This window comes from Phalaenopsis equestris, unplaced genomic scaffold (assembly GCF_001263595.1).
Source record: "Phalaenopsis equestris unplaced genomic scaffold, ASM126359v1 Scaffold000287, whole genome shotgun sequence".
Lineage (NCBI taxonomy): Eukaryota > Viridiplantae > Streptophyta > Magnoliopsida > Asparagales > Orchidaceae > Phalaenopsis > Phalaenopsis equestris.
This window is the reverse complement of record NW_018164729.1, coordinates 1,960,705-1,980,777: the sequence shown is the minus strand read 5'-3', so window position 1 is coordinate 1,980,777 and position 20,073 is coordinate 1,960,705. Positions and strand designations below refer to the sequence as shown.

The 20,073-nt window shown below is 35.1% G+C and overlaps 2 protein-coding genes across 2 annotated transcripts; one reads left to right on the top strand and one right to left on the bottom strand.

The window, feature by feature from the left end:
- Nucleotides 1-548: 548 nt before the first annotated feature.
- LOC110025077 (universal stress protein PHOS34) lies at nucleotides 549-8,824 on the top strand. Its single transcript, XM_020725339.1, has 4 exons — nucleotides 549-836; nucleotides 979-1,082; nucleotides 6,654-6,772; nucleotides 8,640-8,824. Exons 1-4 carry the CDS (start codon nucleotides 620-622, stop codon nucleotides 8,716-8,718), a joined length of 519 nt encoding a protein of 172 aa, XP_020580998.1. The 5' UTR covers nucleotides 549-619; the 3' UTR covers nucleotides 8,719-8,824.
- A 4,951-nt stretch (nucleotides 8,825-13,775) lies between these two features.
- LOC110025049 (ferredoxin-thioredoxin reductase, variable chain-like) lies at nucleotides 13,776-14,523 on the bottom strand. Its single transcript, XM_020725306.1, has one exon. It carries the CDS (start codon nucleotides 14,435-14,437, stop codon nucleotides 13,997-13,999), a length of 441 nt encoding a protein of 146 aa, XP_020580965.1. The 5' UTR covers nucleotides 14,438-14,523; the 3' UTR covers nucleotides 13,776-13,996.
- Between the last annotated feature and the right edge of the window lie 5,550 nt (nucleotides 14,524-20,073).

Here is a 20,073-nt window from a genome sequence, read left to right as displayed (position 1 = left end):
ACGGTGGGATCTAAGTAGGACTCAAATCCATTTGCAAGAAAAAGTTCCCCGATTTGTACCTTCTATATGACATAATTTGCCATGTTCTTGATGTTTGAAGGCAGATGTAATGTTGATTTCCTTTACCTTGTTTAGGGTGCATGTGGGCTGCTAGGAAACATGTGGAGAGATTGGGGATGAGAAATCTATGGATCATGATGCTTTGAAGATTGGGCTCTAATACCATAAAAAAAAATCAAATTGTGTATGTGTTAGATATGTAATTACAAAGGACTTGGGTGGTATGTATGTAAATGCCACTTATTTTAATGACATATTAAACATGTTTTAAACTTTAAAGAAATTACACGACAAATATTAAATTAACAATTTTTCGTAAAAATGATTTTACAAACTTACAGAATTAGATCGTTGGGATTGTTACATGGAAAAACTGATTTTTATGTTTCAAATCATAATCAAGACCAAAGAAAAATCAAATTGTATAATTTATTTCAAAATTGGGGATATAATCTGCGAATTAATATAATTTTTTCCATTCAAGTTATGTTATATAAATTGAGTGTTCAAATTTTCTCCATTGATTGATTCCTCTTCGTCATCTTGCTATCTGCGCGCAATGTCGATCGGCAATCTCAGGTGCGTCGTTATCGCCGTCGATCAGAGTGAGGAGAGCATGAACGCTCTCCGATGGGCCCTGCAAAATGTTCACCTCCGATCACCGGCGGACGGCGATTCCTCGGATAAGCCCGGTGGCTTCGTCCTCCTCCACGTCCAATCTCCGCCCTCTATCGCCGTCGGTCTAAACCCCGGCGCTATTCCCTTCGGCGGACCAAGTAAAGAGATCGTTAACTTGGATCTGTTACCTTCATTTACCCTCTCTTTTTTTATGCTTTTCTTGGGATCCATGTGCCCTTTTTCCTTAAACTAATTTCGGCGCTGCTTGCTGTTTTATCCGGTTCAATTGGATTGATGCAGCGCACGTCGAGGTTCCGGCTATCACCACTGCTATTGAAGCCCACCAACGGCGGATCACTGAAGCGGTGTTGGGCCACGCAGTGCAGATCTGCGAGGAGAAAAATGTGAGATTCGACCACGGTTCTTGTTATATCTATCTAATGATAGTATATGGAATCGAATAAATACTCAGAAGGAAGTTTAGGGGCTGTTTGGCAAGTAAGATTTAGTATGAATTTTTATTTAAAATTTGAGACGGTTTAATCCTAAATCTTCTTGGCATTATGGCGATTAAATTCTGGCAAACTTATTGGCTATTTATTTTAGGATTTAAGTTTGTTAAGAATTCTTGATGATGAAATTGAGAAATGTTACATCAAAGAAAAAAAAAAAAATAGTTGAACCCCAACCTTATTTCATTGCCTAAAATTGTGAGTAGATGATCAAGTTGTGTGGCATTTTTGGTTCGTTGCTGACAATGAAAATAATGGTTAAGTTATAGATCAAAGATAAAATTATTTCAAGATAAATGAGGTTAACATCATATGAGTGCATCCAACATGTTGGTGATAGTTTCATGTCTCACAATATCTTTTTGAATCATCTCCCCAATTGGCATGCATATTAAGAGTTTCATCATCAACTACTAACTCACCTAACACGCCACCATGTTATATTTTAGTTTGAGGCATGATAAAATATAGTTCATACATGTGATAGTGACCAATATAATTATGCAACACTCCACATATAATCATAATGTCAGTCTGGGAAAATTATTGCATGAATTAGCACCTGGAACATCTCTTTCTAAATACCAAAAGTTATTTCTGCTATTTTACGTAGTTGGGCTTGATGATGGTTGCACAACTACTAGACTACTTAGTATTTAGGAGATGCATCTCTATGATACTCTTTTAAATAATATCAATATGGCATGAGAGGTGGCATAAAATTGTCAATTTTAGTATTGCTTGATCAACCAAGTAGTATTTTTTGTGCTACTCTTAACACTCCATTCTCCAATGATTACTGTAGCACCATCATATTTGCCATGGACCCCTCCCAACTACAGGCTACATCAAAAAATTGACGATCAGATGAGACAACCATTACATTATGAAAAGTGAATGCCTTTCTGTTATAGTGTCTATTTTTCTACTCTATACTAGTAATAGTTGCTTGTACATAAGTGTCATCAATTGCTACAGTTCTATTACTAAGAAATGGAAAAGAATATGAATTTGCTCGTACAAAAAAAAAAATCTTAATTTATTAGAATTGAATGAAAATATGAAACTAAATAGGACACAATGGAGAAAAAAGCTTCATGTAGTCGACCCCACTTAGTGGGCTAAAGGTTTTGTTGTTGTATGGATGGTGGTCAGCTTCAATCAAGGCATGATACAAACTTACAGTACATGATCAAAGTGCCAGTTTACTTTTTCAAAGTAATGATAAAAAAATCACACAATCATTAATAACTATGGGCATATACAATCCTTTTAAGAAATATCTCAAGTTGTTCAGCTACGACAGTATTTTTAGTGTCGCATATCAAGCTGCAACTAACTAAAATGTACCACTGCTGCACAAAATGGATCAGATGATTGCTTGAAACAGTTGTTAGAGCACAGTGGATGACCAACCAATACATCTAGTGCATATTGATGGCTAGTATACGATCTATTGAACATAGGCTTGTGAATGAACATCTCTTCATTTGAGAGAATAGTGTCCTCCATAACTGAAAGAATTAGTTTATTGATCACATTGTTAACTTGTTGGAATGACTTGTTGGAATGACATAAGAAATGACATAAGATGCATATCTGATTAGAATTTATTGTGATCCTTTTTCTTAAATCTTCTTTTGGTAGATGGGTTTCTGCAGTTTCATCTCTAGGTTTTCATTCTTGGATTTGATGTAGGTTGAGTTGGTGGGATGATTTGTTATATCTCATTAATGATGTTGAAACCGCGAGAAAACATGAAATCATCGACAATAGACATGACTTCTTCCGCATCAGCCATGTCATTTGTAATTTTGCTCCTAGGCTCATAACGTTATGTTGAACAAGCTTGTTTAACAATCACAATGTTATCAGTGCAAAATTTTTAAATTTGTTGTATTGGTGTAATAAGTTCCTGTAAAAGCTCATCATTTTTTGTACTTTTACAAGAACATAATATGCCATATGAAAATAACCGCTTATTTATTTTTTTGTTTTTAGGGATGTGCAACTCTACAAAACTAGGCTGGGTAGCACAAATTTGCCTTATATTAGTTCTTCACAGATTTTACCACTTGCGATAAGGATGTGCAAATTTTTGTCTTAGTCTCATCCACTTTCATCAGATAATTGATACAATTTTTGAAATCAGCATTCATATTATTGAACTTTGTCATGATAACTAGTTTTTTATATATTATCCCCAATCTTTGATTCAATGTGCTGATTGCCCCACACCATGCATCTTTCTTCAGGACATCGTGTACCATGTTCTCCACAAATAATTCCCCCAAAAAACATGTTTCTTAGGCCATTTGAAAGTTCTGCATTGGCTTTTTGCTTGGCCGATATGGATCAATAAGTCCTTCTCCAAATAAATTTGTAAACTGAATTTACCACGTTGTACCAACTTTCCTTTCAAGAATCTCTCTTTATCTCTATTGTTGATAATCTACAAGTTCTCAACTCACAAAATAATTGTAATCATACATGAACTACTTCTAATGTTTTCAAGCACTAATGTCTAATTAATGCAACGATGAACTATCCCGCGCTTCATCAAGAGAATGCCTAACATTGTACATTTAAGGAGCAATTAAAATGTTATAACATTTCTCTTGTTGAAAATCTTAATATTATGTTTAGTTGATCCATGTGGTAGATAATTGACATTTGTTGATTTTGGATTAGTCACATACTTTGCACCCCTCTCTCCATGTGAATGTCTAGAAGTTTGTTGTGTTCGTTCATTCACCCTCACCAAATATTTGAAATTATTTTTTTTCTTACTTCAGGCGGCAATTGCTTTTGTCAAACAATTCAATTGACTTTCCTAGGTGGAATTAAAGCGTCTGAGCTTGCAAGAACTTTTGGATTACACATTTTTAATCTCCAATTTTATGGCTTACATTATCTTTATCATTGCTTCTGAAACAATTATTTTTTTTATGTGTAAAACTTCTTAAATGCACAATCTAATATATCAGATTTTTCTCATGGAAAAAAAAAAGAACTATGAGCTTTTCTAAATATGGTTTATTCCAATTTCATCGAATATTTATTATTGATCTTCAAGTTCGCCCTCAACAATGAACATTTTTGAAACACTACTCTACTGAAATAAATTAAATGACATGCTTGAAAGATGAATAAATGATCAATGAACAAAATGAATTAAAAATATTATTAAATCGCCATGGATCATGTTTCAGGAAAATGTGAATCTTCACACATTCACAATCAACACCCTAAACCACCAAACCAGCGAATAAAGCTTCAAAATATTGTAGATACCTTGCGCGTCCTTAAGTTAGAAGGAAGAACCGACCAAGAAAGAGTCGGCACTCGAAGAGGAAGGAAATTAGTTACTAGATGGTTCTCGTGGGATTTCTTCGATCGATGAAGATGTGGGTTGTGGCCCTGTGGGTGAGGTCTCAAGTAATGAGAAAAGAGTTTGAGTTTAGGTGAGGGCTTCTATTCACTTATCTATGACAAAGAAACCTTATGAGAACTGAGAAGTGGCGGTGTGTTAACGCGAAGACAGCAAAGGTGATACTGATGGTATGCAACCAAGAAGAGGAAAAAGCTGAGATTGGCAGGTGTGAAGGAGAATAGGATGAAGGTAAGACCGGCAGGGTACAAAGGCAATGGACAAACACAAGGTTGGGATATGGATCGCTCTAATGGCCTCCAAGACATAGGGAGAAGAAGGAAGATTGTGACAAAGTTTCTAGCTTTGTTATTCAGAATTTGCACAAATCTTGTTAAAATCGCTGAACTGCCAATTTAATAAATCTCAGACTTGCATGTGAACAAGGTGAAAGAGGATTTAAAAATTCTTAGGATTAATTTGTACATTTTGATCATTTGGCAGGATTTATGCTAAATCCTTTGTAAATTTCTGTAAAATTCTGCTACCAAAAAATCCCTTAAGTTCTATATTCCAATAACCATCTTAAATTGAGGAATTTATCTACCTATTTCATATGTATTAATCCTCTTTGATTATTAGACTGTCTGGTATCTATTTTTTGCCTTTAATTTGAGTGGCAGCATGTTTGCACATTACATGCACTGGCAGAAAATTTTAAAAAATGAAACAAAAGCTGAGCTAGAATAGTTAAGTGCACATTTAAGAAAGGAGGATTAGTCCTGCAGACCATAAGAAGGCAATGATATATCTGTTAAGCTACATATTCAATTTAGTTGAGCCTTATGTAACTTTAATTATATAACTCCTGTAAAATGGATAGTGCCTTACTCCAACGCTCTCCCATGATTTGCATGAAATTTTATGTATATGAGGAAGTTGAAGTTGTCATCATACCTAAAGAGCTTATTGATATTGGAAAGCCAGGATTTATGTAAAATTTAGCTTAAATTTTTCAAAATAGAAAGCCATGTTGGCTTTAAATCCAACTGTTAAAAGTTCTTGTTTTGGCCATTTCATTGATTAGATCTAGGATTTGTTAATCAACATTCACTAGATTCAGCTGATTTGATTTTCACACGGTTCTTAAATCTTGAAATAAATAGCCAAATAATTTAGCAGTATTCAGCAAATTTTAGTAGTTGTAATACCAAATAATTTTCAGATTTTAATTCTCTCAAAATTTAATAAATTTGTATTTATATGATTTATTAAATACTACTAGAGTTGAATTTCTGGGGCTTTTACATACATACCACACAATTCTTATGTATTTACACAACTAACACCCAAACTTTAATATTTACGTGCTTAGAACTCAAATCATTAACGTCACATAAAAAATACAACTATTACATACTTTTTAAAAATGCAAAACACATTTTCATGTATAAGTTTATCACACCAAAGTGTTATAAATGTAAATATGAAAGTTTGTGTTAGATATGTAAATGCACAATTGTGTGGTTTGTATGCAAACTTTCCTAAATTTATTTGGTTGCTAAACAATACAAATACCATTTTGTGTAAGTGAGTTTATGTGGTTTATCACATTGATAACATATTCCTGGTCGACGATGTTTGGAACTAAATGATGCTCGAGACATCTTGAGTATATGATAAAAATAAATGAATTATTTATGGCACGGCCTCGTTGTTGGGATCATGATATACAACATATTTGAGTATGTCAAGAACAAGGAACTAGAAACAAAGAGAGGAGTTTTTTTCATTTCATTCATTGTTTCCAAATAAAGAGAATTTATAGACGTACATGCCTCCTAAGGTCTCATCAATTACCTATTAAGCACTAAGGCAACGTAAGCTATGCATTTATAGAAATACATGACTTCTAAGGTATTTATAGAAGAAGGTATACGCAGGGTGAAAAAAGAAACAAACAAAATTACAACAAAATTTTATTTGCTGAATAAAAATTTTATCGTGGTAAAAGATATTCAGTTTCTTCTAAGTTTAAGAAATAGTGGGTATCAATGTTTGTGCTGTGTTTTTACTTGTGATAAATAGTGCAGGTGGCTGTGAATACTAAAGTGGTGGTAGGTGAGCCAAAGGAGAAGATATGCGAGGCTGTTGCTAACTTGAGTGCCGATTTGCTGGTGATGGGATGCCGCGCTTTTGGCCCAATTAAAAGGTAAGATTTTAGAGCTTGTAATTATTGATTTTAGTTTTTATTATTTTTCATTCCATCTCTTTCTATGCTTTTTGAATCATCTTTCTTGGAATTAATCATCATTTTAAAGCCCTAAGAAATTTCAGCGAGCTAGACTTTTCCAAGAACTTCATCATTTTGTTTGCTATTTTTTTGAGTATTCTTGTGTTGTGGATTATTTTTTTCTTTAGGAAGATTGACATACATGCCACTCAATTCCTATGCGTTTACATATCTAACACCTAACCTTCAATTGCTACATATTTGCCACCTTATTTATGCATGAAAATTAAAAGTTAAAATAGTGGTTTTTTTTTATATGAAAGATTTGAGTGCTGTAAATGTAAAATGCAATTTTTAGGATATGTAAATGTGTAAGAATTGAGAAGTATGTATGTAAATGTCCCTTTTTCTTAATTCAAGGGATAATTTAATCATAACTAACATGGAGTGATGGATCATTGACACTTTTGAGAGACTGGAGCCTATATGGAGACGTGAACTGTTATCGATATGTTGTTCACGAAGTTTATCAGAGCATAATAGAGATACATTTTTTTTCTTTAGCAGAATGTTGTTTTTTCATTACTTAGCTTTAGAGAGACTTAGTTTCAAGGTGAAGGAACAAGCAATAAGGTGTAAGAAACAAGCGAATAACTTAAATAATTGGAGAATGTGACAAATATCTTACAGTTCAGTCCATAGCAACTGGTTTGGAGCTTTATTTAACTAGGGGTGACACATATCTACTACAGAGCAGAAACTATATAATGCACTTGTTTACCGATGCACTGATCATCTACTTCAATGTAATAAATCCATTACTTTTTGAGCTCGGAGAGAGATTGTACCATGAGGAAGTAAGCTGGCGAACTTTAAAATAATAAACTTGGCTGTTTAACGAAACCTAGTGTTTAAGATTGATTGTGTTAGTCATCCTAGCTAGCCTGGTTTCCAGGATACTTTGTGCCGTACAATAAGCTTGCTCCGCTATAATATACATTTAAGGTGCAATAATGATAATGGATATCAAGGATTGATACTCTAAACCAAAAATCCCATCTTTTTAACAAATGAAAGCAAAAATAGATCATCTTATATTCTGATTAAGCAATATTTTATATTAAAAACTTTATCGGAAAAAGTTCCATTTATCACAACATTATGCAGCAAATGAAAGGCAACAGTGAATTGAAACTATTTATACATTTGTTGAAACAAGATGTAGCTAAGGATCTTCAACCAATAAATTCTGAAGATTAGCAAAATAAGACTTCCATAAAATTTTATTTACATGTATAATCCAAAAATAAGAAAAAATATTTCACTGTCTATAAAAAGAAAATAACCCTCTATTCCATTATTAGTTATGATTTTCTACAGCTGCTGATTATGTTGAAGCTCGAGTATGCAGTTTACTTTGTTCCTTCGAGTACTATGAGAGATATTTGTATATTTATATCATATAAGGATACATAATCGTTTAACACGTTTCAGCTGTTTTTTACGACATTAAATGCCTCTTTGAAACTTCCATTATTTCTGACACTTTAATCCAACCTACATAACTAACACCTAAACTTTTATATTTACATTTATAACACTTTAATGTGATAAGCCTATGCATGAATAGGCATATTTTGCCTTTTAAAAGTAAGTAAAAGTTGTATTTTTGATGTGATATTAATGATTTGAGTGCTATGCCTATAAATATGAAAAATCAGGTGTTAGATATGTAAATATATGAGAATTGTCTGGTATCTATGCATATGCCCTTATTATAAAATATCAATTGCATCATAGAAGAACATTTGAGTCAAGCAATTTAATTCATTTAAAAATTCTGCAGGTTCTTCCTAGGAAGTGTTAGCAACTACTGCATCAATAATGCAAGCTGCCCAATTGTTGTGATAAAGGACACCTCTTAACAACTTCTTCATGGCACCAATCTCTTACCTTAGTTGTTTTTCAACCCCCCGCACTCGTAAAAAAAAAAAAAAAAAAAAAAAAAAAAAAAAAAAAAAAAAAAAAAAATGGAGAACCAAAAAAACTCCTAACTTTGTTCTTCATACCAAGTTCTGAGAGCTGAACCTTGTGGTTTTGCTGTGCCGTGTAATTATGTTATTCTTTCTTTTTCCCGCTGGTTGTATTCTATCCTATGTTGTTTATAATAATGTGTATAAACGTGTGTGTGTGTGTTCATGATTTAATATTAAATCATCCTTTTTTAGGAATTTTCAAAATATTTGTAGGGTTTAAAATATATAGTTAATTTTAACTGCATTGAATCCAATTAATTCATTAATTTATTTTTTGACCATCAAGAAACCAAATCAGCTGCAATAGTTAGGTTGTGATACTTTGGTTATCAATGGCTTGGTCCTATTGTTTGTTGGTGCTACTACTATCCATGAGATATAAGAAATCATGATTATATGAATTGTGCTTAAGCTTATGCTTTCTTGATGGTTAAGAAATAAGTGCCATTTATGACCATGCAAAAGTGAAAATAGGCATGACTAACTTGAGTTGTGCCATGCCTCAACAAAATTTTGAACTGCTGGAGTTATGTTTTATTCGGCATTTCACTTTAAATAAAAACATCAAATTGTTATGAGTATTAATTATAGCTTGACTACTTTGCTATGAGGCTTGTCATGTTTGACAATTTAGTAGAACAGAGGTGAAATTTTGAAAGGAATCAGCTTAATGTGAGAATGAGCAAATGCCCGCCCTCAGATTTATACTTCTGCCCACTTCTCACTAAAAATCGCTCAGCTTTATATATTTCTGAATTTTTACATTTTTTGCCTTTTTATATTTTTAAATTATAAATTTAATGATATTGTCGTTAAATGGTGTTTGTGGGCAACATTATAAAAACAGTTATAATGCATTATATTTTTGCCATTTTGTTTGAATGTGTTGATTTGTAAGAACAAGGAATTCTATGTATCTTGGATCAACCCCCTTTTCTAATAATGAATGGTGAAAAGTTTCTTTTTTTAGGGTCTGTTTAGGGCAGCTTATAAGTGCGGACGACGTTTTCAAAACGCCGCAGTACCGTTTGGTTCGCGCGTTTTGTCAGCTTATCTGAAACTGTGTTTGGGTTTTTACATTAAACGCAGGCTGCGGGTAACCCCTACGGCAGGCCCGCGGGCCGATCGTAGGGCAGCTTGTGAGTTTCAGGATAAATAGCTTATCCTAAAATGCACAAGCTGCCCAAACGGACCCTTAGTCGTTCGGCGTTTCCTCAGGCATTTCATCTATATTTCTTTGGAAAATAGAATGATCCTCGATTCCTAGCTTAAAAAATTATAGGGCATTTACATTCATACCAATCAATTCTTATATATTTACATATCAAACACAAACTTTAATTTTTCTTTTACGCTGCTCAAATATTTCATATCACATAAAAAAAATATTATTGTTATAATTTTTTTTAAAAGTGAATATGTAAAAATTGAGGTTTAGTTGTTAAATATGTAAATACATAGGAATTAAGTGGTTTTTAAAACTTCCTAAAATTTTTCATTATTGGCAGTTGATGTGATGGTCTACATTTTGTTATATTTTGTAATATTTATGTATAGAGAAACGAACCCCTGAAATAGGTCACAAGTGTACCAAAATATTCAACCATAATCAACTAGCAAACTAGCCCTTATTAGGGATGCAAGTGTGTCAAAGGCAGGAAACAACTCAAGTTGGACTCGTACTGAGATTGACGTGCTAATAAGTTAAATTTTAGTTCAACAAGCTTATGAGTCGTTTAAAAAGTATTAATATAAATATAGTTAAGAAATAAAATTAAAAATGTCATATTCATATATTTTTATTTCGATTCATTTCTTATTATTTCTCTAACATCATTAGAACGACCACTTGGATTACAATTATCATTTACCTTTAATAATAAATTGAGCTAAATGTCATATCCCAAAAGAGCACTTAAGAGAGGTGGGCAGCCGATGACTTAAATACTGCTTTTCGACCCTACACCTAGCCGATGTGAGACTATTTGTCTGTGACATTCTCCTCCACCCAATCATGTGACGCCCTCGTCACGGATCGGCTTCACCGAGGGTCCCAGTTGACCATGGAGAGTCTACACACCTAACATACAGTAATCTTCTCTGATATCAATTGTCACCTCCCAAAAGAGCCCTTAAGAGAGGTGGGCAGTCCAAGACTTAAATACTGCTTTTCGGTTCTACATCTAGCCGATGTGGGATTATTTGTCCGTGACATAAAGCTCAAAAAATGAACTCAATTAATTAATCAAATATCAGTTGATGGTGGCTCAAGCTCAACTTCTCATTCACCTTGAGAATGAAAGAGCGTTTTGCATCTCAAACCAAATAATAAACAGAAATTACATTTCTAATAATTTTTTCAATCATCCATTTAGATGAAATGCAGAACAATTAAAATAATTGATCTTGTAATCCTTCTATTTCTTCCCCCCATTTCAATCTTCCCAAATAAAAACAGCTTATGCTTCTCTATACTTTTTTTAAAAAAATTATTTTTTTTTTGTTTTGAAGAGTTATTTTACTATCACAATTTGATGGCTTGGTGATTGGGTAAATGTTCCAGGTTCAAAACTCACAAACCTCCCTAAAAAATGTACAACGTCTCTTGGTTGGTAGGCTGGACACATTAAAAGATTATTACATATTTGAAGGAGCTGTATACATGCTCCAGGCGAAAACAAACTATATAACATTGCAGAAACAAACACAAGAAAATACGCCTTGCAAGGAAGGCAACAATGCAGTCCAGGCAAGTAGCAAGTAGTCTTCACATACGAATACAAGCTATTAGGGGTGTAAGTGGGCCAAGCCAGCTTAATGTCACGCCCTGTTAAAGAGCTAACTCATTTTCTTTTATTAAATGAGCTTGAGTTTAAGTTTGTTTAGGTTTTGTTCTTAGGCTCACGAGCCGCCTCGACCGGTCAATTGATGGTCACATCGAAACCTTCTCTAACGAGACGTCACAACACTTCAATTCTTGGTTGGTAGGCTGGACTTGCCGACTCCATCCAGCCAGCCATATGAAAATGACCATCTTCTCGCATAAGCGTAGGAAGCATTCACCCAAGTATCCCTCCACATGTACCTCTCTAATTTCTTGATTTCAATATCCACATGCTTGTAACTATCAAATCACACACACACACACACACACGTGCGTGGACACACACACACAAATTTATATATTAATATGTTAAAAAAAAATCTTAATCATTCACGAATCTCAATGCACACTAGGACTGAAGCTCTAAATATTTAATTATATATACTCCAATTCAAATGAAGTGTCTTGATAAGATGAGCTAATTGACATCAAACATAGCTTGACCTGAGTCCAAGTGAGTCCAGATCATGCACTTAAACAAGAATATTTGCGGCGTATTTTGGGAACCAAATGATCTGTAAAGATGATAAATTTATAGTTAAATCAAACGTCTCAACGAGACGTTCCAATGAGCCATAGCCACCACTGCATCTAGTCGTTTCTGTGACCGTCAGGACACCATCACTGGACCATCGTTGCCCTGTTGTCATTGTTGGCAGACCATATCCGTCTGCTGCCATTGTCAAACTACAAGTGCTTGGCCATAACTGTCTCAACACCAAACTACCACAGCCCAACCACCATCGACACCGAGCCATCGCCTACACCGTCATTGGGTCTCTTATGTCACAGTTAGACCTCCATCGCGAACCACTGGTGTTGGGCTACTGCCTCAGTAGGAAAACTATCACGTGCTCGACGTTGAGCCACCGCTAATGTGCTAGACCCCTGATGTTGAGCACAGTTATCGTGCTAGATAGTTGTCATTGGAATGTTGTTGCCACCTTCAAACCGTCATCTCTTGGCCATCACCACTGTGTTGGACCACTTTGGCTGGGCTGTTGTAGCCATTGGACCACCAATTCCTGGCCGACGTTGTGACTCCACGACAGTCAGGCCGCCATCACCGTAACAATAACAACATCGACGGATTATCATCTCTCAGCCACTGCTACGCCGAGCCACTATCACCGAGTCATTGCCGCTATTGTGGCATACAATTGCTACCGCCAAATCATCGTCTTTCGAGCATCACTGCCGCCACATCATATCAAATTCATCACTGTCGCACCACCGACTCTTGGAGGACACTGTTAGTATCACTGGATCACCATTGTTCCCCGCCACCATCATGTGGCCACCACCATCAATAACAATGAATCTAGATCTCCATCATACAACTCCTACCATCGGTTTTCTATTATCGTAGTCAGGTCGCCATCATTTCTTCAATATTTTATCCAATTCATGTAACATTATTTTCTGATATTCAAGGGCAGACAAAGTCATGTAACATACATCCAAATGGTGAAACTATTTTAACTGGGTCGGACCCTGTGATTTTTTCCATTTCGGGTTTTCTCCACGTAAAAACCTCTGATTTCCCCTATATCAGCTCTTCTTTTATATGTACATGTGTTGGGTTTTTGTACAGTGCTAAGAAGCTAATATAACTCACCCAATGTGAATTCACCGACACACAACATATTGATATATTTTTCTTGTAAGGCTTTTCTTAATACACCAAAACTCTATAAATAAGGAGTCAAAGGTAACATTTATGTACATGTATAATATCATGTGCTTTGAATGTGATCAATAGAAACTCCAATTTTCTTTCATAAGATTTTCTCTCTCTAATTTTGTTCTCCTTATTGCTTCGACCTCTTTGATCTTTTTAGTAGGGTTTGGATGTCATCCACAAACAAATCTGAATCTAACATAATGGACATTAGCTCTACTTGACCATATAGGGAAGACACATTAAAAGATAATAAAAGATTTTTTATACTAGCCAGCAAAATAAAGGTACTTAAGAATTGCAAAACATTAACCGTTCAGCCATCAAACATTTCAACCAAAACTGAAAAACGCGATGACAATAACGATCAGAATCAATTTATCATCTCATCTTCCATCCAGAAACCTCGGTCGAGATCACAATGATAACAATCAAACCAAATATATCTGTTAGTGTAAATAAAAGAATTGTTCAAACAATGGAAGCCAATGCAAGTTACATTTCAAACAATGCAATCGGTTAATTACATCTAGGGTTTCCTCGCAGTTCCTAGATCGCACCATGCGGCAATAACTATTTCTTAATCGGGAAGAGAAGAAAACTTACAAGAACTCGAATTCGTCTTCCCTAAGATGCGCGAAGAACTTGATCGGCTTCTCGTGCCCATGGACAGGCCATATGAACTCGATCTTGAAGGGGAGAGTGGCAGATATACGTTTGCCCTTGTACAAACCAACATACTGCTTGATCACCCCCTCCATCCCTTGCAATTCAACCCCCGGTGCCTTCGCAACGTGGCAGACCTTGACCGGCGCCTTGACGCGGATTCTTACCCCAATCTTCCCAGCGGCTACCATGGCCTCCGGAGATAAATCGGCGGTCAGCGTGGGCTTGTATGAGAGGGATCTCTTGATCCCCGGCGGCGGCGGCGGAGGTAAAAAAGATCGCGGCAGAGCCGTCGCCGGGAGATAAAGGGATCGCGGCCGCCGGAAGATCGAGGCGGCATGAGCTGAAGATGATGGGGAGCTCGACGCGATCGGCATTGTGATTGATTTCACTCACTATCTCTGTTCAATCTACTTCTCCTCCTTCAGTTTGACTCGGCGTTTAAGGGTCTGGCAGATGCAGAATTCATGTTCTACTACTAAACAGCTGTTTCTGATAATCTGTTATGAACAGCTCATCTGAATAAGTTATTTGGCTGTTTGGTTTGTGCGTATGAAAAACAACTTTTTCTGAAAAAATGACTATTTTGCCCCTGTTCTGAATAAATTGTTTAGCTGTTTGGTTTGTGCTTTTTGTAAACAACGTATTTTCAATTTTTTTTGGTTAAATTAATAATCTTTGTAGCAGAATTTATTATTTTCTCAAATGTCACAATATGAAAATGCAAAAAAATTAAATAACATTTATATAACTCAAAAAGTTTTGATTACATCAAATAAGCACAAAGACATATACAAAAGTGAAGTATACATTAACATACTAATATGAATTATAATATGACGCAAAAAAAAGAAAAAAAATAATATGTTAAAATTACAAGAAAACATATGACAATATTGACTTTAAAATGTAAAAGCACATCACGACGAATGTTGCCTAGTTCTGATAGCTCAAAATCCTGAGCAAACATGTCCGACTGAGATATCATAGAAACAGAAAAACTCGAACCACATGCGGTGGTCTTCCGTTGTGATACTATCGAACTCCTAGCAGTTTTGTCTAATTGAGATATCGTAGAAACATTTGCACTGTCGGTCCACCTGAAGAATTTACAGTCTTCCGGTCCTTGTCCCCACCGCGGGCACCTGTAGAATTGCCGCTTGTAGCTATGTGTCTGTCGTGACGTGAGTAACAATGATGGTAGCCCACATCGACACATCACTTGCCTTGACTTCTCTGAATACCTCGAGCTCATTGCCCTACAATTATTATAAAAGTAAGAATATCAGTAAAAAACTATAAGGGAACAAAAAAAACTCATTGTCCTGCAATTAACACCTAAACAACAATGAACAAGATGGCTACACACCAATTAATTTATTATAAACAAAAATTACAATTACTAGAAACTCCCCATAAAATATGTTCTATTACAAATAAAAAAATAAACAAAATAAAATGATAATGAAAAAAAAAAACAAAAAAACAAAAAAACAAAACTGAAACCATGCAGCTTGATCATGTGTGTTGACCCTCCAAATCTGAAGTTATTAATGTGTACTTTCAAAATGCCCTCATTTTGCATTCATGCTACTGCACAGAACACTGAATAAAAGTTATTAATGTGAATATAATGCTGTTTTAACTAAACATTCATAGCAAACAGCCAAAAGACTGATTATAATCATCTTCCCAAACCAGACTTCTATATCTTATATGATCACATAGCTCACAAATTGCCATTAAAGTGTCACGTTCAACATAAATACAGACATAACGAAATAAAAACCACAGACATAACTAACAGGTAAAGAGGCATTTACATAACGAATGGTTTCTGCATATAGAAATCTGGTTTCTGCATATGCGAATGGTCTCTGCATACATAAAAACTTCCCAGGATACCAGACTTCCAGATAAATAAATTAGGCATATGTTTTGTAAATTGAAATATGAAACCCAAGCATCTCCCTAGCTGCTTAATCACCCAACATGTGTAACATTTCTACTAACAGAATAAAGAGCACCCCATGTTTGCAAGCAATGCATCATGCCACAAATATATATCCAAGCCACTGAACTGAAAGGAAATAAAAATGCTCAGGGTACATTTGTATGCCCAAGCCAATTTTCGAAATATACAGGCAGTGCCACATAGATGCTGAATCCACATTTGTATGCCCAAGCCACAAATACTTATCCAAGCTGCGTTCTCACCACAAATATATATCCAGGCAGTGCCTTTACACAAATGGATGCATATATGGAGAGGGGGAGAGAAAGATTGACATACATAGCACTCAATTCATATGTATTTACACATCTAACACCTACTTTTCTAGAAACATGGATAAAAATAATAATAAACTTCTCCCTTATTAAAGTTAATGACATAACAGCCATATAATAACTCAAACAAATGACGTAGCAATCAAAATAGTGCATACATATGACACAAATAAATGACATAGCAACCATATAATAACATAATTATTTTGCAAAGCTTTAGAATACATTAATTAACATTTTCGCTAATCTCATCAGCAATTCCATCTCTCAAAGCTGCCATTTCAGATGCCCCTTCACCATCTCTTGTGTTTGTCTCAGGTGAATCAATTGCAAGTTGTGGTATGGTGCAACCCACATGATACTCGAATGCTTCAGGGGGCATTTGTATTAAGTACGCATCAACCACGACAAATTCTGCATCAGATCTTGAAGGATGCCGTCTAATGAAGTTGTGCAATGTCATGGTAGCCACTACAATCTGAACCTATTTCGAAAACGGATAAGTGGGCATATCACGCAATATTACCCATTTCTTCTTCCATACTTTGAACGATCGTTCAATTACGCCTCGCAATGATGAATGCCTTTTATTGAATATTTTTTTTTTCCCGCGTGCTACACCACTATACCTTTCAAAATCTGGGATGTGATACTTTGTATCTGGATACGACTTAAGAAACCCTCTTTGTAAGGGATATCCGACGTCGACTAAGTAGTACTTACCTGTTGCGTGATGTTAGTTATAAATGGAAATTGAGCACAAAAGTAATGTCCCAAATATACGTACCAAGATGAGGGTAAGGGAACACATATTCTCGGTTCCTAGTAGCAAACTTGAAAACACGGCTATTGTGTGTGCTACCTTCCCATCCAGCTATCACGAAAGTAAAACACATATTGAAATCAACACGACCATGATATTTTGTGTTGGGGATCCACACCGTCCGATGTAAGCGACTTTCTTTGCAGGAGACAAGCATGCATCGATGTGTGTTCTGTCAATAGCTCCAATACAGTCCTGTGGAGCATAAAGTACCCATAAACCATTCAAAATTAATATATACTTTTTATTTATAATGAATATTATGTTGGGTACCTACCTTGAAAAAGGGCATGTATCGAGGGTCATTTGCAATTTGTGTTGGAATGGTCTGAAACGTTGGATCATCTGACTTTATTATCTTATTGCCAGACTCATCAGTGCATTCAAACCCACGGAAAAATATCTACTAATGGTTTCCAAGGAATGTTGGAACAGCTCCATAGCTTCTCTAATAGATTCATTTTGGGATAAGATATACAGAGTAATTGCCAATACCTCCCTGACAGTTATTCTTGATGACCCGTGTAATCGATGAAGGTCCCGAAGCTCATTAAGCAAGTCAAGAAATATCATTTTGGTCATACGGAATATGTTTGCAAACCTTGTTAAGTGTCCATGTAATAACTCCCTGACCCATTTATCTCCAATCTGACTTGATGTCATACAAGGGGTTCGGTCAACGCATATATGATAGTAGTAGTATAAGAAGATAAGGGCGAGAGCGACTTTGCGGGCGGTTGTTGTTAAGTTGCTCTTCATCCATTCTACAAATATGTAACGAAGACATAAACATAAACATAAACATGATACTACAGTGTGAGAGTTAAACAAAGATATAAACATTAAATGTAATGACACAAACAATGACATAAAGTTAAAAGAACACGTAGAAGCAAATAGTCCATCATAAAAGTATTACAATTACTGGCTCTAAAATAAAAACAGCTATCAACCATAATTAGTCATTCAAAAAAGAGCGTAGATAGGAAAGATGGAATTCTAGGTCCAAATTTGCGAAGAATTGCCTACGAGTGGAATTCCCTAGCAACTTCACATATTTTAAATACGTGGGTTCATCTTCCTTAACACTGGGATATAAATTCAAGATTTTAAGGCACTCATGAATTGAGTAGTTGCTTGTTGTTGGTGTTGGTGGTGGTGCAGCTTTCGGTTTGAAGTATTCAAGAATCGCCTCTATGGAACCTCTGACAAATACGACTCCAACTTTCTTCTTATATGCTCTGGGACGCTTTGTCCCACCGGTTGATTGAACTTCTGTATGGATTTGGCTGGGACCTTCTTCAGAGTCAGCAATGTGCTCGGATGCCATGTCATGAGTTAAACCAACACAGTTTTGGCCAATTGGGTTGAAAGCATAGTTCCAGTGGCGACAACACCTATGAACATGCCATCCAACTTTTCCTCTAATACTGAGTCAATGTCGCTAAGTTTGAATTTTTTGGCTGTCGGCACTACCTGGAATATAAAATATAAATCATTAGCAAAAATCTTTAGAAAGATGCAATCAATCCAAAAAATAAATATAGGTATGTATTTACCTCTAACTTCTGAGCCCACCATTCTTCGGGTGCATCTATTGTTCGCTTAAGTGGATCCTTATCCAATCCTGTTGATCCTCTCTTGTGTTCTTTCCAAATTTTCCAATCATTTTTTAATTGATCCCATTTATTTTTAAGTTTCATCCGATCGTAATCTCTTCCGATCCTTGAATTTAACGGTTACATTATGTCAACCTTCTTTATTGAAAAAAGTGGTCGGCCTATTACCCAACTCAACTTCCCTTAGACAAAAATCACAAAATGTCAACGTGGTCCCTTTATCCCACATCGTCGATGTTCCAGATTCTTTAGATTTACTCATTTTAACTGTGAGATAAATAAGCTAGCATGAAATTAATGATGCTCAATAAATATTATCATGACCTTACCGAAATAATTTGCATTGAATAAATGATAGAGATATAGATATTAGAAAAAATAAATATAAAGACAATTATATCGCATATATGTAAATTCCCAGCAAATAAAATAATGCTATAGAGCCATAATCTCAAATAAAATCTCTTCTTTTGCACAAAATATGTAAAGTTTTTAGGAGAATCAAACATCAAAAGACTTAAAACACTGTATCTTCAATATTGAAATTATCTACAAGTGGTGGCATGCATTTTGATATTTGAGTCACCACATACAAAAATGGTCGCAATGTCACTTAAATGCAAGGTGGTGGCATGCATTTTGATATTTGATGGAATTAGCCAGACATAACGAGATTGGGTTAGAAAAAAAATACTATCATAAATACAAACTGTTGGGATTTTTTCTTTAAGATTCCCAAATTAGTTAATGATGGGAATTAAATTTTGTTTCTTTAGAATTCCCAAATTAATTAAAACTCTATTTTAGTTTCAATACCCTTTGGAATTCCAAATTAATTTCAATACCCTTTGGAATTCCCAAATTAATTTCAATACCCTTTGGAATTCCAAAATTAATTTCAATAACCGTTGGAATTCTTTGGTGTTTTTTAAGAGAAATAATTTTCAGAATGTGGTTCATATAGTGTCTAAGTTCAACACATGAATTTAGTAACATTCCATAATGTGGTCACATCCATTGAACTCTGTGATGGGCAGAGTACTATAAATTAGATGTGATGCTTGCTGTTTTGGTCCCTAAGCTTGCTCCTCTTCATTTTATTTGCACCATCGGGTTGTGAGTGAGAAAAGCTTAGAAGATCTATAACAGAAAATTTGTCGTGTGAGTTGTGAGTGTCGACTCTGTTCGTTTAAGTTATGGCTGGAGGTATGTATGATCCTATCTTGTTTCCGCTAATCAATTTAAAAATTTATTTTGTAAATCGAATATGGTATTTAGAATC

What these genes read in the sequence shown, in the direction of transcription:
- LOC110025077 (XM_020725339.1), top strand. Translation starts at nt 620, where the DNA reads ATGTCGATCGGCAATCTCAGGTGCGTCGTTATCGCCGTCGATCAGAGT. An exon ending in TATTCCCTTCGGCGGACCAA is followed by an intron (nt 837 to 978) that starts GTAAAGAGATCG and finishes GGATTGATGCAG; the next exon opens with CGCACGTCGAGGTTCCGGCT. An exon ending in AGATCTGCGAGGAGAAAAAT is followed by an intron (nt 1,083 to 6,653) that starts GTGAGATTCGAC and finishes TAAATAGTGCAG; the next exon opens with GTGGCTGTGAATACTAAAGT.
- LOC110025049 (XM_020725306.1), bottom strand. Translation starts at nt 14,437, where the DNA reads ATGCCGATCGCGTCGAGCTCCCCATCATCTTCAGCTCATGCCGCCTCG.